Source organism: Plectropomus leopardus, chromosome 4 (genome assembly GCF_026936395.1).
Source record: "Plectropomus leopardus strain MGB_pleo_1.0 chromosome 4, ASM2693639v1, whole genome shotgun sequence".
NCBI lineage: Eukaryota > Metazoa > Chordata > Actinopteri > Perciformes > Serranidae > Plectropomus > Plectropomus leopardus.
In genome coordinates this window covers 6979843-7003281 of record NC_142179.1, presented here as the reverse complement: position 1 = coordinate 7003281, position 23439 = coordinate 6979843, and the positions used below count along the sequence as shown (strand labels likewise).

General features: G+C 38.9%; 1 protein-coding gene across 3 annotated transcripts in view; it reads left to right on the top strand.

Annotated features, from left to right (window-relative positions):
• LOC121944421 (coiled-coil domain-containing protein 60-like) overlaps positions 1–23439 on the top strand; it is an 81329-nt gene that overhangs the window by 23034 nt on the left and 34856 nt on the right. The window contains exons 7-16 of one of the 3 annotated variants that reach the window (XM_088076445.1): positions 2332–2436; positions 5189–5276; positions 9655–9847; positions 14499–14565; positions 16215–16307; positions 17979–18119; positions 18620–18766; positions 18993–19182; positions 20583–20688; positions 20886–21588. In XM_088076445.1, the coding sequence (XP_087932571.1) occupies positions 2332–2436; positions 5189–5276; positions 9655–9847; positions 14499–14565; positions 16215–16307; positions 17979–18119; positions 18620–18766; positions 18993–19182; positions 20583–20688; positions 20886–20908 (1153 nt within the window). In that variant the 3' untranslated portion in view covers positions 20909–21588. Of the gene's footprint in view, positions 1–2331; positions 2437–5188; positions 5277–9654; positions 9848–14498; positions 14566–16214; positions 16308–17978; positions 18120–18619; positions 18767–18992; positions 19183–20582; positions 21589–23439 lie in introns of those variants that run through there. The other 2 variants (XM_042488205.2, XM_088076444.1) reach the window with 2 other exon arrangements.

Below are 23439 nucleotides of genomic sequence, written 5' to 3'. Positions count from 1 at the left end.
ATGCTATAATTATTAATCGCTACATTTCAGAACACAAAATAACAACAGAAATATTGTTTTGTTTAAGGAAATGTAGTGTTTTCTGAAATGTGGAGGTGTTTTCTGAAAAGTAGCGTTTTGACCCTCAGGGCCACCGTAATCTAGGCACTGGTTAGATGTTAATGTTTATGATACTACCCACATCGTTTTGATACAAAGCTGGTTAAAAATCAGAGGTGTAACCCTTTAAAGGGCCATGATATTTTTGCACTTCTGTCAGCCAAACACTTATTTCACCCTCTGTCACAGACACAGAAGCCCTCTGTGTTTTACATTTTATTCCACGGGGACAAATCTACAGCCTGTGTTTATGATACTTCACCTCCAACTCAACCTGCATTTCCTCTGACACTGCATTACTGCCACTGCCAGAATACAGTCTTGTTTTCTGGCAAGACCTTTGGAAAATAACAACCCCGTTCGAAGGCTGTTACCTGACATCTGACAGATCCTAATCTAGCAGACTATCTGCCTGGCAGACGGATGGCCTGGTCGATAATGAAAAGAGCTCGGAGCGACCCGGGACAGCAGCATTTGTGCGCAGGGACGAGGGGAGCGAGGCAGAACAGGAGGCAGAATTCATATTGTGTTTGATGTGTTTGGAGAGATCATGGGAATGGATGTGGTCATAAAGCCTCGGAGCGTGAAAGTGTCGGGATGACGGACGGCACGGCTTGACTGCAGGTGACACTGTAACCACGCTTTTAGAGAGATGGCATGTTTTGCATTTGTTCCCACTACAGCAGCTCTTGTATGGAAGCGTTGGGCCTCTTGTGTAAATGTTTTCATCCACTTATTTCACCTGCAGTAGAAGACTTGACTGGAAACGAAGTAGAGTGTAGAGTGTGATTGGTTTTGCAGCAGCTGTTTTTTTGCCATTAGAGGGGGCACTAGTCCTTAATGTGCTTTCTACCTTTTCATGTGGGAAACCTCACCTGATTCAAAACACACTAACTTTGTCTTGGCGGCACTGTTGCAAAGTTCCTAAAAGTACTTCTCATACCATGCAAAAGGTCTGTGTAACTTTAGTTAGTCAGGTAGTTTTAATCTATCTATTTTTTTAAGAGAAAAAGAGAAAACAAGAAACCTTTTACTGTCAGAACTAACACACAATCACATTATACAAAAAACTATGACAGCAGATAGCCAATATACAATATATAAATATATAAAGTGTATAATATATAATATGGTGACAGTTGCAAACATTTAATAGAAATAAGATAAAATAAAATAATGCATATGCATATCTATATAGTGCTTCAAAGCTAATCACTAATGGGTCAGTGTAATATTTTTTGCAACAATGTCTATTGATTTTAACAACAAAAACAGAGACATATAGACACACATACTAGTATATGTATATACGTATACAAAATAGTACAGCAGTTTAAGATTTAACTCACATGTAATCCAGCATGAACAAAGAAATTAAAAACTATCAACAAGCAGACAAATAACAGTTAAATTAGAAATAAAATCATACAAAACAAATAAACAATGGTAGCAATATAAATAGCTAAATAAAAATGCAAGATAGCAAACATGTTATGGCGCAGAAGTATTATTTAAAAAATTTGCATTCAATTAAAAAAAAGATCTAAAATAAGGCCTTTGAACAGCCGTTATGGTGGAAAAGTGTCCAAATTTAAGTTCCTCAGCAGATTATTCCATGTTTAAGGTGCACAGTAAGAAAATGCCATTTCTCCTAGCTCAGTTCTGATTTGGGAAATTTGAATCACTGAGCTGCTCTGCAATCGAGTACCAAGATTATGTATTATGGGATGAAATAAATGGAGGAAGTGTGCTTTTTAAAGCTTTATAAATGAATTAAAACCTATGCTCGTCCCGCCTCACTGTCAAATTTGGCCAGCTGACCTTTTGTTAAAGATGGCAAGGGTTGGTGCTGTAAAAATCACCAGTTATGAACTTTAGGGCTGAATGGTATACAGCATCCAGTGATTTTAATGTAGAGGCAGCAGTTTTTCCATATGTAACATCCCCAAAATCTAAAACAGATTTTACAAAAATACATTTAAGCTATTGTTTTTCTGTGTAAAAAAGGGAAACACTTCTTATTTCTGTATAAAAAGCCAATAATTGCTCTCAGATTATTAGTAAGGAAGTCGATATAAATTGAATAGATATATTAAAACAAATATAAATCGGATGATAAAAATGTATCATTGTTGTTGTGAACATATCTCATGGAATTAATGAAATACACTCTTTTGGACAAACAAAACAGACCTCAGATGTTGAAGTTCACGTCTTTGTGTGCTGTTGCAGGGAGGTCATCTACCGCCAACTCTGCTGTCTAAATTGGCTGCTGGAGGCCTTGACTCTGGATCGCTCCAGCAGAGTCGGCCCGCTCGCTGCCTGCTGGGACCCCAAGTAAGTTATTCTGGAGTGAAAGGTTTTTACCACCCACACACAACTTATCAGTGGTCAGTTAAAGCAAATACATGAATAGGTGAAGTCGAGATTTCTATGTAAAAATACAGCCAATCAACTCAAGCTCCTATTTAAAACTCATAGGCTAATTTGCTCTAACTGACCAAATAAAATGTAACCTTTTTTTTGCATTTAGTCTGGAAAATGTTCTCAATGCAACTGCTGCTTTATGATTTCTTGGTAACAATCTTAAAGGAATAGTTTGGACTTTTTGTTGTGCGGTTGTATGAGGTGGTTATTTACAGTCAGTGTGTTAGCTACAATAATAACAATACTAATAATTTAATTTATATAGCACCTTTAAAAACAGAGTTTGCAAAGTGCTTTGACAAGCAAAGCAAAGCAGAAATGGGTTACATAGACCGCAATACAACAACGGAGAGCCAAACAGTCGGAGAAGAAACCAGGGTAAAGTTAGGATAAAATTAAAACCAGAGGACAAATAATGCAAGACACATAATGCCAGTATAAAATAATAAAAAGGAATAGACCAAAAACAATAACAACAAAAACAATAAAAGCAATAAAACCGCAAATAAAAGATAATAAAACAGATAAAACATAAATGAAAAAAGCAGAGAAATAAAAGAAATAGGGGTGAGGATGCCCACAGTTTAGAAAGGCAGGTATGCTGCAGAGGAAGCGGAGCGATGTACTGCTGCAGACTGGGGCAGCAGCAAAACATATTTTAGCCACCTAATAACTCAGTATTAGTGTAATTGTACACTGACTTTAGAATATTTTCTCTGTCTTAAGTCTCATTCATTCTCTCTATATAAATGTGTCAGTTTCAAACGTTGTAAATGTCACTGACCTCATACTTCTGTCTTTTATGTTGGCACAGATGCAGCCAATAGATGGCACTAAAGGACGGAGTCAAAAGGTCACAATAATGCACCTTTGAACGTAGGCTGTACTGTAGACAGCAGGTTTCTGTGACTCCTTAAAATACAAATAAAAAAATAGCAAAGGAAAAAAGGTGTGAGTGGGGTAAAAGAACAAAATAGGACATGAGCTGGAAAAGTGCAAAAATTAAATAACAATAATAAATATAAGTATATATTTATTAATTATAAATATATTATTTTTCTCCAGTTATTTGATAATTGTCTAATGAGTCTCCTTCTTTTTTTTTCTTTTTTTAAGCTAATTTTCAGGTAGTTTTTTTTTGTTTCCATTTGCCTTTTTTTTTGACATTTCATGCCAAGTTGTCGATTGCCTTTTTTAAAATATTTTTTTTTAAAGAAATCAATTTGCTCAGGGTTCAGAGGAATGCAGCACAAAAACTGATGTCAGTGCAGGCTTTAGAGGGTTAATATGCTCTTTGTATTTGTAAAAAACTCACTTGTTTACGTTATATGCTTATGAACTGATGATCCTTCAATTGATTTAAAGAGTGTTGACGTTTGACAGAATGATGTTCACTGTGAGCAGTGTGACACGAAAGCACGTGGAGCGTTACGATTATTAGGATTATGTCAGCGACTGTCTTCATACGATGAAAAAGCTCCGTACAGAATACGTTAACTATCATTTACTATTAAAGAGCGATTCTGCTGCCAGGATCTCCAGTCGAGAGGCTAAAACACAGCAGCATGAGCGACATATCCATCAGCGACGGCTCATTATGGCGCTGACCCCTGCACGCTGACCGCTGAGTAACTTCTGTCAGATCCGTACTGTTTTTAAGCGAGCCACCTGAAGAGACGCTGCGCCTGTACTGTAGAGAGCCGGTGATGAAGCGTCGGCGGCGATCAGGAGCTGCAGGCGCGAGCTGACACTGCTGGATGAAATATAAAGTCCAAAGCTCCGGAGGGGGTCCAGGCTTAGCGAGGAGATTGCATTCTTCCATCTTTGTGCCCCCCCTCCAGGTTTCAGCCTCCGTGATATTGACCCACCACGGGGCGTCCACAGTGAGGAAATGGAGAGAGAGTGCAGAAGCAGTAGCTGTGTGGTGCTTAAAATCATATGTTTAACACACAGGATTGCTGTTGCATTGCATCTGTGGTCTGCTTTAATTCTTCACAAGCATTTCTTTAAGCTTCCCTCTTTATTTTTTTTCTGATATTGATCTGTGATGATCTTTATGATCTCTCTCTCAAAGTGTCAGAGGACACCCGGACTGCGAGGATAGATTGATTCATAAAGTTTAAAGGCGACTGCTCAGTCACAATGGCTCCTTGTAGAGTGTAGCACAGGAGTGTTATTGCACAGCACTGTAAGCCCTGAATAATTGATAGAAAAATGAAAAAGAAAAAGAAAGCGCGGAGCGAAAGTGAGGAAAAGAGCTACAAAGAAAATTTTTTTTTGGTACCCAAACGTCATCATGTTGCAGCCTCCAGGGCCTTCACTCAGCTTCAAATCCAATTTCCCAGAAAGTCTTAAGCTTTATGGGCCAAATGATACAGCCGAGGTATTACTGTACAGGAAGACAAGGAGAGGAAGAAATGAAACATTATCACAAGGTTACGACACTGCCGGGCTTTCCACCAGGCGAGCAGATCTGATGCCGGGCATCAATCTAAAACACTGCACAGTTTTTAGGATAAGATGAATTATGATTTTGATAATGGCCAAAGCGACTCTCGGGCTGTCTCTGCCTCGAAGGCCGGTTTTCGACGAGTGGCGAGTCGCAGAAGGTCACCGCAGTGATGAATGTGTCACAACAGCGGCAATTATTTTCCATTCGCAGAGACCCTGGCCGAGGCAGGACCACGATAAAGACGCTGAAGAGAGAGAGCGCCATTGAGAACAAATGGGAGCAGTTTGTTTCAGCCAAGGTATCATTTCCTTATTTACTCTTTTTATTCAAACATTTTTATGTGTTTTTATTATGTTAATAACTATTATTTGTAGTTTACATTATATAGCACAAAGTATGATTGTCAACTTACTTCTAATGTACTTTTGTTTGGAGCGTTTTTTTTCTTTTTTCAAAACAATAATAATTGTCTGAGTGATTTTCTGTTTTCCTTACTGCATACTTTATAATACTAGCACCTTTTTCCTGATATGCATTTTATTTCTCTGTGCCATAGAGATCCATCATTATCTAAAAAGGATTAAAACTGTTGTTTCTGCCATTACTATGAACACTCAAACTGTAGTGTATTCCCATTGTAGTCCCATTTTGATACCTCGATATGTTTGCATTTCGGCCATTGCCATCTTGGATTTTGGAGCCAGAGGTGACAATATTTGGGTGAGAGGGAGGAGTGAGGGTTGGATCTGACTTGCAGTCAGCCTGTCACTCAAAGCGGCCCGGCCTTCAGAACGGGTAACTTTAAACATTTAGAAAATATAAAAGGGTGAGTTATATAAAAATGTATCCCCCGTTCTGTTGTCATGGCTGTTGAAATTAGCTTTTTTTGTGTTGTATCAGGCTGTAAACATGTTTATTTCCACTGTAAAGTTAGGCATTTTAACATGGGGGTCTTTGGCGGTTGACCTGCTTTCTGAGCTAGCCTCTAGTGGCCATTAGTGGAGCTACAGTTTTTTTTCTACATTGGCTTCATTTTTTAGCCCTCGTAGTTGCCGCTAGTTCTTTTTTGAAAAATATTTAGTCTTTTTTTAAAATGTAAAACTAAAAATATAATTGTGACCTGTTTTTAAAGACTTACATCTTCATTGAATAGGTTTGCGGCCACAAGTAGGATGTCGGATGTTGGAAAGTATTGAGCATGTGTAACGTACCGTCAGTTATGATCCTTTCATTGCATTTGTTGATAATGGGAAAAAAAAGTATTGCCAGCATCATCCTTAAAGAAATGTCCTCATACTCTGGCACAAAATGATCATTTTTAAACAATTAAGTGTCTCCAACTTTGTTGAAGGAGTTATGTCCATTGTGCATAAGTGAGGATCACAAAAAATAGTTCCCAGTTTGGAAAAAAACTTTACTGGCTGGCTCAGAGTCATGGCCTGCAAGCACATTAGTACTCACTTTTATGGAATAAGATGCTCATCAATCACCTGGATGTAATGTTACTTTGTCCACATACTTTTGGCCATGAAGGGTATCAGTTTTCTCCTCCTGAGTTCTGGACAAACTCTGATCTCAGCAGAAGGACTTTACCCACAACTTATCTTTCAAAGTCCTCTACCTGCCACACTCTGCAGAAAGACAGGAAATCCTGCACTGTGACACCTACACTCACAGGTACACACACACACACACACACACACACACACACACACACACACACACACACACACTCTCTCTCTCTCTCAAAAAATGAGATGTATTTACTCACGCTCGAGCACTACACTTAATAGACCCTAAACCTAAAATCTTGATGCACAGGCACACTTACTTAAGCAGACAAACACGCATGCTTACACTCAGACTGACTCAGTAAGAGAAAAGCATCTTCACACACACACACACACACACACACACACACACACACACACACACACACACACACTCCTAAGGGGATGGCAGTGTGTGGCAGTAGAGGACATTTGGAGAGCTGTTGCCGCTGTTGCTGAAGTGTTGTGCTTCCTTCCACCCTGATAATTAGGCTGATGGGAGCGTCACACACACTTAAGGCGCCGGTCCTCTCTGACAGACAGGCGGGAGAGAGGGAAGGGCAAAGGGGGGAGGAGAGAAAGAGGGAGAGCGAGAGACGTGTCTGGCTCCTTTCTGTTGTTCATATGTCGTCCGCTGTTGAGAGATGGGTCTACCTATGTGTGTGTGCCAAGCTGTCGCCTGTCAGCTCATCCATGTGTGCATGCATGCATGCGTGTGTGTGTGTTTGCATATTTCTGCACCTATGAGGATCAGATGTCTCCACACACAGCCGATATAAATTGAGAAATTTGCTCCAGGCTTTAAAGAAAAGGGATTTTGTCATTATGGACGTGTTTCACCCTTTCGGGGGGGCTGTTTGTTGTTTGTTGCTCTGCTTTACTTTTTCCTCATGAATAACTGGCCAAACACAGATGGCGAGACATCACACTGAGATATTTCTAGCGTGGCAAAAAAATGGGAGCTTGATGCGAAAACAAAAACATTGAAAGATCTGAACCATCAGTAGTTACCGCCAGGTTTTGGTCAGCCCCTCAGAACTAATACCAAGAGCCTCCGTTCTGTGTTGACATTCAACAGTTACACAGAGAGAAAAGAGGCAATTATAGATCCTCTGTTGACAGTAACCTTCAAAACATTCACAATGAGAGGAGACGTCAATTAGAGACGGTGTGGGAGCCGTTAACGACACGTCTGTGCAGCCAGCTATACGCTGTTTTGAATACAAATAATCTACCTTTAATTGAAAGACGCAAGTTCATGATGCTTCTCAAAGGTGGTTTCAATGGAAACGTGAGAAATGTTGCAAATATCTAACCTTGTAAAATGACACAGGTCAAGATAAACTTAGTGCGATGAAAACTTTCATCAAAGCACCTCACCACTTAATAAATGTGTCAAAAAACACTGCTTCAGGTTTTTTTCTGCCACTAGGTGTCTCCCTAAATAAAAACAATAACAAAAGATGGAGAAATGGCGTCATTGCAGCCTGTTTCTCCCGGTTAGGATTCCTTCAGGGTTTGTTGCTCGGGAGGTTTTTACGGGGAGCTGAATCATCCTACAGGTCTCTCGCTCCGAAAACACACAGACCAGGTGATTGAAACCTGTAAAAATACTAAATTTGAATACTTTCACATTAAAATTCAGTGTTTCAGTGTTTTATGGCATGGTGGGGGCTGAAGCCGAGCTGCTGCTAACGTTTGCTCATCTTTTTTTACTGATAACTTCAGATACAGACGTCCAGTGACTAAAATCCTTCGTCTGGTTTAAACATATAGTTTTAAACGATCAAGATGTAAAAAAGTGTATCGTAAAAATGTGGCTTAAAGGTCGTTTGTGTAGGATTTAGGGAGATATATTGGCAGAAATGGAATATAAATGTCATTATTATGGGTTTTTTGTTTTTAATGAACTAAAAATAAGAATAATTGTATTTTCGTTACTTTAAAATGAGATTTTATGTATTTTATATCTACATTTTATATCTACATGTGGAGCGAGTCCTTTTTCACAGAGGTTGCCAAGTTGCACCGCCATGTTTCTACAGAAGCCCAGAGCAGACAAACCAGACAGTGGCTCTAGATATGGCCATTCGCACCGGCCACCACCACAACCATAGCTGTTTTGGAGAGGAGGGCCCCTTAGCAGATAATTCAGCTCCTGGTAAAAACCTCCTGAACTTCTAGATTTTAAGTTATGAGAGAAAAAAGACTCGTTAGCATGTGGTGTGTGAGCCGCCCGTCTCTGACGTGCCAAACAGCATCAGATAAACACTGATTTGTAAAGTGAATCTGCTTTCTTCAGTGTTTTTACTGGTTTTAATCATCTGGTCTGTTTCTTTTGGGAAGGAGGAGACCTCTGCAGATAATTCGGCTCACAGTAAAAACTACCTGAACAAGAAAACTGAAGGGATCTAACCTGGAGAAGTTTCAGCTGGTTGCAATCTGCAGTCCTTACAGCTAGATAGTACTAAATCCCCCGAAATTTTATACACTGGTCCTCTAAGAATGGATAAAAAGTAAATTAATGACTGCCCCTGTCAGAAATAACAAAGGAGATATGACGCCGCTGTCAGGCGACGACGGCCAAATGACATCGACGGTGTCCTTGATTAAAGAGACAGATTTCTCCGGTTTGGACAATGTTTGGATAATGTAACTCAAGAAAAACATAAAACATTAGTTTTGTCATTTTTAGACATTATAATGCAAAAAAAGTTATATTTCATATCTTTATTTAATTTGACATTTGGAAAGTAAAATATGCAGTTTAAATAACATACAAAATAAAACAACCTTTATCAGTACAGCTGTTATATTACATATAAGCATACAAAAACAAAAATACAAAACAAATTATTTCTAATGTAACATAAAATTATCAGACGTCATATTATTAATTGAGGTTGGATTAGAGTTCGATTATTGGTTTAGGATTAGAGAAGTAAGAGCGACTCCACTGTTTTCTTGTGTGGCAGAAAAGCTTTGTTGCACTGACCTCTACGGGCTGAAGTCTGATGTGACCAAACACTGGTTTGTTTTCTCTGTATTTCTGCATCTGTGATCAACTGAGCTGTATGTTTTTATGAATGTGCTCTAACTCTCATCTCCTCTTGTCTCCTCCGAAAGCCTCGGAGAGCTCTTCCCAGGCGCCCTCGCAGCTCCTCTGCTCGCCTCCTCCTCACCCACAGGACGTCGTCCCTCTCGGCCCTCACCTCCACCACTGTGGGCAGCAGATTGTCCTCTCTGGTCCTCTCAGCTGCTGAGGAGGACACAGCGTCCCCCGGAGCAGCAGAGGAGACGGATCGACCTCCTTCACAGTGTAAGTTGTTAAATTTGGAAGTTCTAGCTTTACATTAACCCTTTGAAACCTGAGCAAATTGGCTAGATTTCCTTCAGAAACATGCAAAGAGGGTGACAGGCAAATCAACAAGAAGTTAGCACAAATTTACAAGAATGTTACCTGAAAGGTTTTGAAAAAAACTGAAAAAACAAACAGATTGACCTAAAGAAAATACAAAAAAATAGATACATTTCTTCTTATTTTTTTCTGAGAAATAATTTAAAGTACTTACTTAATAGAATAATAAATATGGTTTTCTTTGGCTTTCGTCTTTCTCTTTTTTCCCTCATTTTTTGCTAATTTAATACTAGAATTCCCACGAGCTAATTTTCAGATTATTTTCTTGTCACCTTTTGTCAGTTCTTTGCAGTCTGCAGGACATTTCTTGTCAGGTTGCTTGTTGCATTTTTTCCTGTGTTTTTGAAAGAAATCAAACTAATTTGCAGTGGTTTCAGAGGTTTAAGAGTTGGTCGGTGCAGGTGTTAAAGGGTTAAAGGCAAGCTCATGAGGTCAAACATCTCAAAGAGAAACATTACTGTGAAAATGAGCCTTTAGCAACAAATGTTGATGTCCACATGCTGAGTGTGAGACACTTTTTAAATATCAGGCGAGGTCTGCGAGTCGCTGCTGTATGGTGTGCAGCGGAGGGCTCTGTGTGCAGCAATCACTCGTCTGCTTGTTGTAGGAAAGCAGAGCACGAAGTTAACTCGTACATTTTGCACCAACATCCGTCAGTTTCTGACACAAAAATGCACAATCATACTGAATTTTGTTTGTTTGTTTGTTTATGCTCATGAGGATTACATCCATTCTTATGAGGTGTTACATTTACGGCCCAAATGCACTGAAAGCGTCTGACAGGCAGTGGCGTCATTAGCTCGTTCGAGGCTTCAGCCCCGAATGTTTTATCAACAGCCCCAGATCTAAATATCTATCTGTATTTAAATAAATATGTAGTTTCAAAAATAGGAATAGGCCTAAGGGACTGTTCTTTATTTATTTATTTTACCCTCCCCAAAGCTGAAAATATTTGATGATTTTTATTTCAGTATTACAGCTAAACAGGACACTAAAATGTGTCTCTTAAAACATTTTAGATGAGAAATAGGTTTTTATTCGATCAGCAATGCCTAGTTTCATCATATTTTGTTCCAAGTCTAAGACACAGAGAGAAGCTACCGTGTGGTGGCGGCATAGATGGCGTGAATTTTAAAAAATGCAGAAGTACAGCGTGTAATTCGAACAACATACCCGCGAGCAAGCGAAATGGATATATCTGTGCACTGGTTAGATAGAGGGAAGCTCATCACAGTTCATCCACAAATTATTTTGATTGGTTGAAAATCTGCAAAGTATCATTTTAACCCTTTAACACCTGGATCAGCATCAGTTTTGTTGTGCTGCATTCAGACACTGTTAACAAACATTGAAACCTCTAAAACTTGTAAATTTTAAGTAATTTTTTTTATTTCTTTTAAAAACATGGGGGAAAAGGCAATTAAAATCTTGGCAAAAAAATAGTAAAAGGCCACAATAGAATGACCTGAAAATAGCTGGGGAGGATTATTAGATATTACCAAAAAAAAAAAAGAAACAACAAGAGAAAAAAGTCCAGAAAACAATCATTCTTTAATTATACATTTAAAAGTATGTTATAGGATATTTTTTTGCTGTACCTCTTAAGGTCATTTTCTAATGTTTTTTTTCAAGTTGGGCCATTTCTTATTAAGTTGCTTATTGCATTCTTCTCATGGTTTTCTTTTTAAATCCAGCTGTGTTTCAAACCAGCGGAAACGATCTTTTTCCACAAAAACACCTTCACTGTGAGGATAGGAAGCTCAAATTTGTTCACAGAAAGAGAGAAGTTTGGCGAACATGCACACTCAGGAAACTCAGCTGTCTGACGTGAACTTTTGATCACAAAGCCTTAAAAAGTCACTTTATTCCTGCGGATAGAGATGGAGACAGCTTTAGTCGAGAAAAAAAAACACGATGGAGCCCAAATTCCCTGTTCAATCTCATCAGCGCACACACACACTCTCACCCACCACCTGCTGAGTCTGAAATGGAAACCAAAATAAGAGCCGGGTCTGTTCGGTACACTACTCAGCTGGGTGATCAGAGCCTTTCTGCCACGACTCAGCCCTCCTGTGCCCTGCGCTGCTTCCCAGAGTGCACTGCTTCAGGCTTCAGAGCAGAGTATAATTAGTCATCTGATCTCCCCCACCGCCTCCGCCTCCCGTAGATTACAGGTTTCATATCATTACCTCCTGATGAAAGACTGCTGAGCTATCCGTCGCTGCCTGAGTCGTTGTCAGGTTGTTGTTTCTTCTTTTTCGTGTCCATTACTCTCACTTTTTTTCCTCCCTCCCTCCTCCTCTCCCTCCCTCCTGCACTCTCGCTCTAATCATAAAAGGAGTCCAAAAATCAAAGGATTAATTCAGCGCCATTGGTTTAAAGCAATTAACTGCTGTTCAGGCTAATCCCCAGAGTTATGTCTCAAATCCAGAAATTGGCCACTGGAGATGTGCCGCTCTGCCCACACTACATTGTTTTGCCTGCTAAATGAATTTGAAAGAGGAGTTCTATACTTTGGGAAGAAGGAAAAAAAAATAAAGCAGTTTCTCAAACTCTTTGATGAAAAAAGGAATTATAAAAAGTTTGAATAATTAGGAGGTTTATCTTTGCATTTCAATAGCTCCCCCAGTAGTTTTTTAGCAGCACAGATAGTTAATCCGCCGCATTCATTTGGGATAATTAAAATAAGAAGTCTATTTATTCAATCTAAAGCCAGCCAATTTGCAAAAGTTATTGGCTATTACAGTTTTGGCTGCAGGTTTTTATAGCTGCTCCTCGTGAGAAATCATGCTATACATTTTAATAAGCGCCTCATCTCCTCTGATTTGCCACACTGTGATTAATTTTGTCACAGCTCATAGAGAAGTTGAATCATTTAGGCTGGTATTTAACAGTTTAATGGATGCTTTATACTCTGGGGAAGCTTCGTGAAGACTTACTGTGTCATCGCTGTGTGTGACATCTGTGTATAAACTAGCTGATGCTTCAGAGGGATTGCACAGGATGAACTTTATCAATTTCATGGTGTAGTAACACAGTGTGAACACAAGGGGGAGCTATGGGATTATATATGAAGCAGCACAGAGGTCTCTTATCCAAATATTGTAACTTTGTTTTACTTTTTACAAATATTTGCACAAGATCTGATCTTTTTTTCCTTTTTTCATATATAATTAGATATATTTTCACTACTAACTTATTCTTTTTTTTTTTAACAATATCTTTATTGGAGTTTTTCCATTTATAACAGATATTACATATAAATAAAAAAAAAAGTCTTGGCACCAAATATGGTATACCTTAAAATGGCAAGGTAATTAAAAAACACACAAACAAACAAACAAAAACAGAGGTGTAAACCAGATGTAACAGTAGTTGCAATGTCCAGAAATATTGAAGATTACATGGGCAATGACACTTAATATTCTTATTTCTAATTGCCCCTACCCACTCCCGTCTTTGGTTTATTGATCAACATTTTGTTTTTAAGAAGTCCATGAAGTTTCACAAACTGCCAGCTTTCCTTTTGTGATATATGTTAGCTTTTCCAAAGCAACACGTCGATAAATCCTCGATATACCTACAATCTTTTATATTTTTATCAGACTCAGAATCACTTAAACGCATTAAAGTGGTCTGATGAAGGTGCAGAGAAACACGTAACAGACGGAAACCTGCAAACAAACTGGTGCAAAACTTTTTCCTTTTTTTTTTTTTAGAGGCTTGACGTGATAAAAGTCTTCAATATTTCAGGAGAAATTATGTAAAAGTTATAGAAAAAAATAGAAAAGCTTTTTGATTTCCACCCTGAGATGCATCTTACTGATTATATTCACAGATTATTATTCACTGGAGGTTTTCCACACACCATTTTGAGGAGATACGTCAAAAATTAAGGATATATTGAAAAGCATTGACAAAAATGATGAAAAATGTATATATAATGTGGTGTAAAACTGCACTTTGTTCATTAATATGAGTTGATTATGCTTAAAAAAAATCGCATTTTTTTTGGTCAAAAAAATGTATTTTAAGACCATTTGTTATTGTTATTATTTCAAAAATATAAAAACAACAAAGTCACAAATTGACTGTACAAAGACCTCAATTTACATTATGAATAACTCAAAAATAAATTAACAGATAATAAAATTAATTTGCACAAAACGATTCACATAAAAATGTAACTAATGAAATAAAGTACAACAATGCAATAAAAGGAAAAATAAAATGATGCGAGACAGGATGGTGTTTACCATAAATACAGAGTGTATCATAACAGCAGTGTGGTGAAAATAGTGAGATCATGCAGGCCATTGTTTAATAATGTGGGATGGGAGATTCTCTCGTGTTACTTTTACTATTAGGCGATTACTGCAGTAATATTCTCTGTCAACTGGAGTGGACATGAAAAAAAAAACACAAGGAAGGTATCCTAATAAAAAAAATGTTTATGATTTATGAGTGCATTTAGAGAAGTCCATCATCACAATGTTTTATTGTGTGTTTGAAAAATAATTGAGTTCTGAATTGTTTTTTTATTCATTTCTAGGTCTTCACACATTGTCCAATGTCCACCAGAAAGTGAAGACGGAGATCCAGCGCTCACAAACCAGCAGGTGAGTTCGCCGTGCACTGATCCACACTTTAGCGGCGCTCCATCTCATGACTTTTATTCCAGCATGAAAGATAAACATCATATAAAAGATTTACAACCCCGTACCATTACCAGCTTACTGCCATAAATCCTTAAATTCTCCCGCTGACTGCTGCTGTCCCCTCGGGGCCGGGCTCTCGTTATGATTTAGGCACTTGCCATAATGTGTGACAGTAGCCGAGGCTTTATTTCCTGCATCAGCAGCAGGTAATCGCAGAGAGGACAAAAGTCCAAGACCAGGGCGATAATTCCCGTGACCCGGAGTGGTTGTTTTAAAGAGGAGGACCAGCAGCAGCTCAACCTGCACTGTTCCCACACGCTCTGCGGTGACAGCCCTTCATTTTGAGTTTCTATTTTTAGTCCCCTTCATCTTCATTCCTCCTCTGGCCTATTCAGAGTTTTAAAGGCAGCGATGTCAGGACTTTGCTGTAACGCGTCAGTGGAGTTGTGTTGTTGATGAGGGGACAAAAGGGCGAGCTGTAAAATGTTTATCAGCGACATTTCATCGCTGCTTTCTAAATGATATTTACCTCGCCCGGTAAAGGTGATCACACGATTACCAGCGTGCAGTGACTGATTACATGTTCCAGATGGCTGTTTTCTCTCCGCCGGCTTTCTTTAATTATGGGTTTGTGCCAACGACGTCTGCATCAACATTTCTGCTTTGAATGACAAACCTTAATTGTCATGCATGTGTATATGCATTTCAGTTGTATTACATTTGACTTTATTCATGCAGCCAAATAAAAAATCTAAACAGAAAATAAATGTACGTTAAATATAACAGCACACAACAGTCACAATATGCACCATAAAAAATGTTTAGCCTTCTTTAATATATCCATAGATGGATTTTTGGGGCACAAAGTCACATAAAACATGTTAAAAGGAAGCTAAGATCATGAGAACACGTGGCAAAGTGTTTTGCCTTTTAGTTGCTTCATCTTTATATTGAAAACTAACAATAAATGGTGCTATTAAAACCAGTCTTAATAAATACAGTGTTCCTAAAATGGTCTAAGGCTTAAAGGGATAGTTTGATTATTCTGAAGTCGGCTGTGTAAAGTTCGGCTGTTTTCATGCACCTTTTGTATGTACACCTTGTACACCTTGATGCACCACATTTCATAAAACCCACATAATTATGAGTTAGTAAATCGCATAAAACCCACATTATTGGGAAGGCTGTGATCACTAAACCAATGTGCTGACAGGAGTTAACCCTCTGAAACCTGGATAGACATCACTTTTCTTTTGCTGCTTTCAGGAGCATTCACAAATATTTAAACTCTCAAATTCTGAGCAAACTGGCTTTCTTCTGAAAACAGAAAAAAAGACAATGAGCAACTTGTCAGTAAATGTTACGCAAATTTCAAGAACTTATTTAGAAGATTATTTTTTTAAAGCTAGGAAAATGTTCAAAAAAAAACTTTATTTCTAATTATCTTACTTAATCCAAATGTCCCTTTTAGGTGCTTTTGGGAATTTATTCTGTATTTGAGAATTATCTCTGGTAACAAACTGTTGTTTGGCAGCACATGTGACCAATCCCTGTTTTAACAGTCTCTTCTTTAAACAAGTCTTACTTGTTGTAACCGTCCTCTGTTTCAGTTTGACAGCGTCTGAGTCCAAACAACAGCCGTCACCTCAGAGGACGGACAACCAAACTGGCTCCAAGACGGCAAAGAGTTCACAGCCCAAAAGGTGCGACTGCAACCACACCTGCGATTCATATGTGTGATTCAATAACCTTACTTACTGAACCAGCCTGCAGTATGTCACCCGGTTTCCTGTCTCTGTCAGAATATTATGCTTAAATCATATTCTGTTGATAGAAACGTTTGAATGTTTTGTTCAAGATATAAAGACAGAGCTCGACAGTAATGGTTGTTGCAAAGTTTTGCAGTTTTGCTAAATTTTGACAATGGAAAAACAGTATAGCTGTTTCACAGGTGTGTCTTGACCTCTGACCTCAAGATATCTGAATGAAAACAGGTTCTGTGGGTACCCATGAGTCTCCCCTTTACTGACGCGCCCACTTTATGCTCGTCCCATGTAGTTTTTTACGGTCATCGAGACATCTGGTTAGCTTGACCTTGTCAATATGAACTTTAAAACTGTTTTAGAAATGCAAAATAATGGAACTGAAAACATGCATATAAAAATGCAATCAATCATGATTAACTGTAGAAATTAAAATTTTGCTTTTATAGTCAGAACCACACAATGCTGCTTGTGCATTAGTGCACACAGGCATCTGTTTCACAGACAGCAGCGAAGCAGCTGAAGTAGTTTGAGTGTGCAGTAAAAAGCTTGACTGACCCGTCATTACAGACATACTTTCATGTCACATTTTCATTATAAAACTGACGCATAACTGCGTAGTCACTTAATTACTTAAAATATAGCGTGACTAAAAAATGGCAACCATATTTTTTATTTTCGGTGAACAAAAGTAACCACTTTTAAATGTTTGCGTTGAGCCCTGAAGATTCGATAAAGAGGACAGCATGTGCTCGTTCTTTAAATGTTCTGTATACATAAAGTTGATATGAAACAATAACTATCGGGTAGGTCAAAGTGCCGATTTACAGCTAAAAAAGTGTTCGTACTGGTTGAACAGTGTAAGAATCACTGCTCCTTTTTTATATGTAATCCCCCAGTTGTACAGCGATGCAGTAAGTAATCCTACACACACACAAAGCAACCAGTGAGTTTTAGGTACAAACACATGATTGTTCTTGACTGGCTAACTCCGTCATCAGACCCCAGTTCAGCTGAACATATTGCAGACCACACTGAGAGCAAAAATCCCCCTAAATAAGCAACAAGTGAAGGTAAATGCATGACAGGCCTCCTAGACCACTGAGTGAGATCTGGGGGTCTAAGAAAAGTTAAAAACTGCAATGAATTTGTCACCAAAATAGTTGGTATGATGACTTATTTTTAGTTTACTTTGATTCGTCCCCATAAAATTTAGTCCGCCAAAATTTGAGGGCTATGTTTCCTGTATTAATACATACATATAACATATGTACACTGTCATAAAATACTATTATTTGTATTTCTATAATTATTGTTTCAATTGTTGCTGTTGCTGTTGTTGTTGCTGTGCATCCCTCCCGCTCTCTGAATGGAATTTTTTTGCTTGGGAGTAAGCACTTTTAGCTCTTACTTACAGAATATACGTACACTGATGGCAATGATTAAATTCATTGTTTGCATTTTGTATGCATGAACTGTATCTGGCTATGTGCTTGGGATATTTCTATTTTTTTCAAGCTGGCACAAAGACACGCTTTACAGCGTAATCACAACCGTAAATCCGTGACCACAACAATAAGTATTGTTTATTTTTTTGTTTCTTACATCCAGCTGTCCTGCCAAACCTCCGTCAGACATCAACCATCTCATCAGCAACAAGACCAGCATGCTGCAGGAGCTGAAAGCTGCCTTTAACAAAAGAGCTGAGGAGATGTCTCAGAGTTACATCGGTGTCCTGGAGCTCAAAGCCAGGTCCGTCAAACATTCAGTCTCAAAAAAAAAAGTATTCCACGTTAATGATTTTCCATAAATTATCACTTAAGTATCAGTTTATCCACCAGTCTTAGAAGCATCATCTTTACTAAATCATTCTTTTTTTTACCTGAAAACTCACATTTTAAAGGATGAATACACAATCAGTGGAAACATTTAAAGTAAAAGTTTCACATTTTGAAAAATTGCTGCACCTCTAAATCAACTAGGATGAAGTTGTTTGAACTGAATCTTTGTGTAAACTTATCTTGTTTTATCATATCATTGACTCAACGTTCCTAACATCCCTCAAACTGGTACCACCACTCATCTAACAGCCATATTTGCTCTGCTACATCAGTCTGTGTGCGTAATACACGTTCAAATATTAATCAAAACAGTCAGTGTGCCAACACAGTATAAACCATGCGCTGAGTGTAAGATAAGGTGAGGTCTTGCAGGTACCTTTTTAAAAAGATCGGTTTTCTCCTCCCACCCAGAGAGAGGTTAAACAACGGCCTCCAGAGGTATTGGGCCCAGTGTCACATGACCGAATCCCATGGCCTTCCTCATCACGTGACCCGCGTGTCCCAGGAGACAGAGGCTCCAGACAGCAACAATAACAACAAGCGCAGCAACAATATGTGGTATGCAACCTGTTGAAGACATTATCTAATGTGGAATGTGGAGTCGGAGGGAATGAGGGGGTTTATTGTGGCGGGGAAGAGGTCAAAATTTATGTTTGCACACATCTGTGGAGCAGCATGCACATGTGGTGTGCATATGTGTTTCCCTGCGCATTAGAGCCGATAAACACCATATTTCAATGTGTTGTAGCATGATGTTATGGCTTGTTATGTTGTCTTCTTCCAGGCTGTCCGCTCTGCTGAGCAGGTTTCCAGTGGAGGTGTGCAGGGAGGGAGCGGTGAGCCGGGTGCTGCAGAAGCTGAGTGGTTTTGCAGAGCAGCAGACCCTCAGGGTTCAACCTCAGGTCTTCCTGAAGGTGCTGGGGGGTCTGGAGCCGTGGGAGCTCTGTCTGCCTGAGCTGTGTGTGGCCATCCAGGTACACAAAACGCCTCCTCAAACCCTGTTACACAAAGGAAATAAAGTTACTGGAAAATTGAACATTTATTGATGTTACAGCCGTTTTTTTATTTTTTTTTGTATTATTATGAGACCTGCTTTTTTGTTGCAACCTCTACTTCAAGATTTATAGGAACAATTATAGCTCTCAAAACGCCATAGTGAGGGACTTTTTTTAGCTCCCGCTTTAGGGTAGGTACTCTCCCAGTACAAGAGGTGCTGACTGACATAAACGCACAGTGATTGATGGAACCATAGACTGCTTATAACGATGGACGACGCGTCCCCACTCAGAGTTTTGACTAGCTGAAATTGTGACAGTTTCATGTGGCATTATGGATCTTTACAAGTGGAATCGTTTTTCCACAGGGTCTGTGTAAAAAAAAAAAAAAAAAAAGAGATTTGATTGTGGGATTTTATGCAACTCGTCTGATCTTCCCCCAAATTTAAGCGCAACAGTAAACGATCGGTCACTCCCAACAAACCTTCAATTAGGAACGAGCCCCACTCCCAAGACTAACAGACTCCAGACCCTCCGAACACGCCCCTGCCGGTCAGAAATGAGGGGCAATAGATGGTTCCCAGACTGCAGAGCAGATAGCTGAGGGTGTAATGACAGGAAGCAGACTGATAAATGACACCGGAGGACTGTGGAGTTGATTTAGGGCATTGAACAGTAGCCGTTGTCTCACTGTGTCCCCTTGAGAACAGTTTTTGAAAGTGTCCCTGTCTGAAGCTCAGAGCCGAATCAAAGAGGCCACAGATGACTGGTTTGGTGTCATTTGTGGCTCAGCAGAAGAACACCAGGGTGGGCTGGAAAGTTGTGTCGGGGTTTTGGGCACCAGAGTATAATTTGGTTTGATTGCCAGGAGGGTTTTTTTTTTTTTTTACACAGCCAACAAAGAAATGCTTTTGGCAACCAAGGTGAATTGCAGGGCAAAATAGTATTTGAATGGAATAAGTACTTAGTTATAGTACTTAGTAGTAATTGGGTGGAATCAACCTTTAAAACTATAAATAATGAGTCTGAAAGTATTATTTTGGTGGAGTCAACTTTCAGAACTATATATAATGAGTAAGAAAGTAGTATTTGGTTGAAATAAACCTGAAGTATTTGGATGCAGTACTGTCTTGTTTGCACTTTTGCAATCATTCAAGTCAGTAGGTGAAAAACAAGACTCCTAAAACTGCAGTTCTGAAAATGCAGTCCTCACATTGCTCCTAATTTTAAGAGGCAGCTGTTCAGTATCTCTCACGTCAATGACTCTGTGATCATCGGTTGTCACATTTCAGTTGTATATTTGTTTTATTTCGTACTTTGGACTGTCAGGTTTTTTCTGTCTCTGTTTAAACTCCTCCATCTCTCTTCTTCTCTGTCAGATTGCCAGAGAGCATGTGGTCCAGATGTCCCGGACGGAGTACGATACCTGGTTGCGTTCAAGGGTCACTCTGCCTCCACTGTACCACCGTGCCCCCCAAACACCAGGTGAACCACACTCAACAACACCTGGAGGAACGCTTCAGGCATAAACAAATAGATAAAGGGAACACAGACACACCAGGGCTGTAAATTAAATGTGAGCCCAAAGCTGAAATAGCCTCAGCTATAAAAGTAATAGAGGGAAAATGATAAGTAAAAGTGATAAGCAGGCGTGTTTACTTTGCTTTTCCGTCTGTTCACAGTCGGCAGCAGAGAAAAAACTTGAGTCCCATCACAGAGTCAACAGTTTCAAAATAACTCAAAAATAAACCCATCAACTCAAACTGAAGGTGTACAGGGTTCCTGCGGATCCTGAAAAGTCATTAACAGCATTGAATTAATTAATCTAAAAATAAGGCCTTAATTGTTTCAGATGTTTTAAATAAATTTTCGAAGTCTCACAGTTGGATTTTCTGAGTAAATGTTTTTGATGTTGCATTTTAAAATCTCAAAATAGTGGGTAATACCTATGGCTGAAACCACTACTGGCCTCTGTGTACTTTATGAAGCCTGGTGTACTTTATGAAACCTGGATGTACTTTATGAAGCCTGGTGTACTTTATGAAGCCTGGTGTACTTTATGAAGCCTGGTGTACTTTATGAAACCTGGTGTACTTTATGAAGCCTGGGTGTATTTAATGCAAAAGATTTTCAAACTTACCATCAGTATCAAGGCAGTAGAATTGCAGATGCAGAGTGAGCAACACAAACACTCTAGAAAACTTGTCAACAAACAGCACGTATATTTTATTCAGTTTTATGGTACAATAAACAAAAGGAAAAGAAGAAAGGAAGACTTCGATTTAACCAGGTTTTCTGCAGATCACTGTGTGTCTTAAAATGTCCTCAGAATTTTAAATATTAGGCCCTGTAAGTCATTAAATACTGATTATACTGACTATTTAATCTGATTTTGTTTATCTTTTTATTAATTTTGGCAAAAATGAGTCAGGCTCTTCTGCGTGAAAGTCCACGTCTCTAATGTTGCAGATTTTTGAACCAACCACTGAACCTCATAGTCTTTTTACTTTTTACTTGCACTTACCTGTTGGCCAGATGCAGATTAACATAACTCACTCTAATAACCATATTTCTGCATAAAGCCTACGTCTGCATGAGACCACTTCTTACCTTTTTACTCCTGCAGTGTTTGAATAAACAAAGATTATTTGTCCAAAGATCAATCTTAAGTCTTTTTGGTTGAAAAAGCATTAAATTTAAGCCTTGATTACCTTTAGTCTCCCTTTAAATGTACAAGACTTTTTACCCAAATTAGCACGTGGTTGCACATGTGCACAGGTAGAGCTAAACACAGAGATACAGACACACACAATCAGGCTGGAGGCAGGAAATTGGACCGTTGCATACCTTTCAGTCTACAGTCTACAGTTACAAAGAGCAGCTAAGTCCCTTCCTGGATGCCTGCTTTCTGTCTTTCTTTTGCATTTCTCTGTTAAGTCTCCAGTGATGATAACCTGCAGAATTGCATGTCATAATTTGGCAGAATCATTAGTTCTTTTGTGCCATGTGGCAAATTATTGCATGTTTTCAAATCTTTTAACTTGTATCTTGTGGTGATGAAGTTGTTACGACATTGTGCTGGTGATAGCCGTAGCCAGAGGCATTATGTTTTCGGGTTGTCCGTCTGTCCATATATGCGTCCTGTTCTTGTGAACGGGATATCTCAAGAACGCCTTGAGGGAATCTCCTCAAATTTGGCACAAATGTCCACTTGGACTCAACAATGAACTGATAAGATTTTGATTGTCATAGGTCAAACTGTGAAATTGCATCTATCTCCTTCTCGTGAATGCAGTGTCTCAAGAATCTGGCACAAACGTCCATTTGGACGCGTATTTGGGTGGTCACAGATCACTGTGACCTCATATGTCTTGTTCTTACGAACACGATATCTCAAGAGCATCTTGAGGGAATTTCTGCAAAACTTGTAAAAACATCCACTTGGACTCAATAATGAACTGATTATATTTTGGTGGACAAAGGTCAAAAGTCAAATCACTGTGACCTCACAAGACATGTTTTTGGCCATTACTCAAGAATTTATAGGCTATTTATGATGAAATTCTCCATAAATATTTTGTAGGATTAAATGATGAAGTGACAAGGTCGTGGACATTATAATGTTCTGCAAGAATCCTTATATCTGAGGAACAGAAGGGGAGACATCTGGTCATGTTGGTAACACTAATCTTGGGTGTTCACCTTAAAACTGTACTGATTGCATAGATCTCATGAGCTGTTTGTGGGAAGATGTGTTTGAAGCATCCATGTTTTCACAGACATGGATGTAAACTTTAAGTGCAGCTTAACTGGTCTGCAGAGGTATACAACCTTGCGTAGGTAGTTGTAGTTCTACATGTCTCTATTCTCTTTGTCTGTTCTGTTATGGCAGCCTTTCAACTCACTTTTACCACCAAGTTCTTCTTTTATTCGTTCTTTACAAACCACTGCAGATGTTGCCAAATATGACATTTGTTGCAAGACCCACCCTTCCTGTTTGCAAGAGCATTTTTTCCTGGAAAACCGATTTGACTGGTAAGGTCAAAGCACTATCACAGTATTATTTATCTTTGCAGTGCAGTAAAACAGGCATTAACATGAAAATATAACAGGCCACTATTTGAACTATCTCTGTTTTTTTTCTGCTAAAGTGCAAGCCGCACATGGTATAAACAATTCAATGGGATAATGGCTGAACAATCTGATATACAAACTCTCAGTTGTGCTGTTGAACCC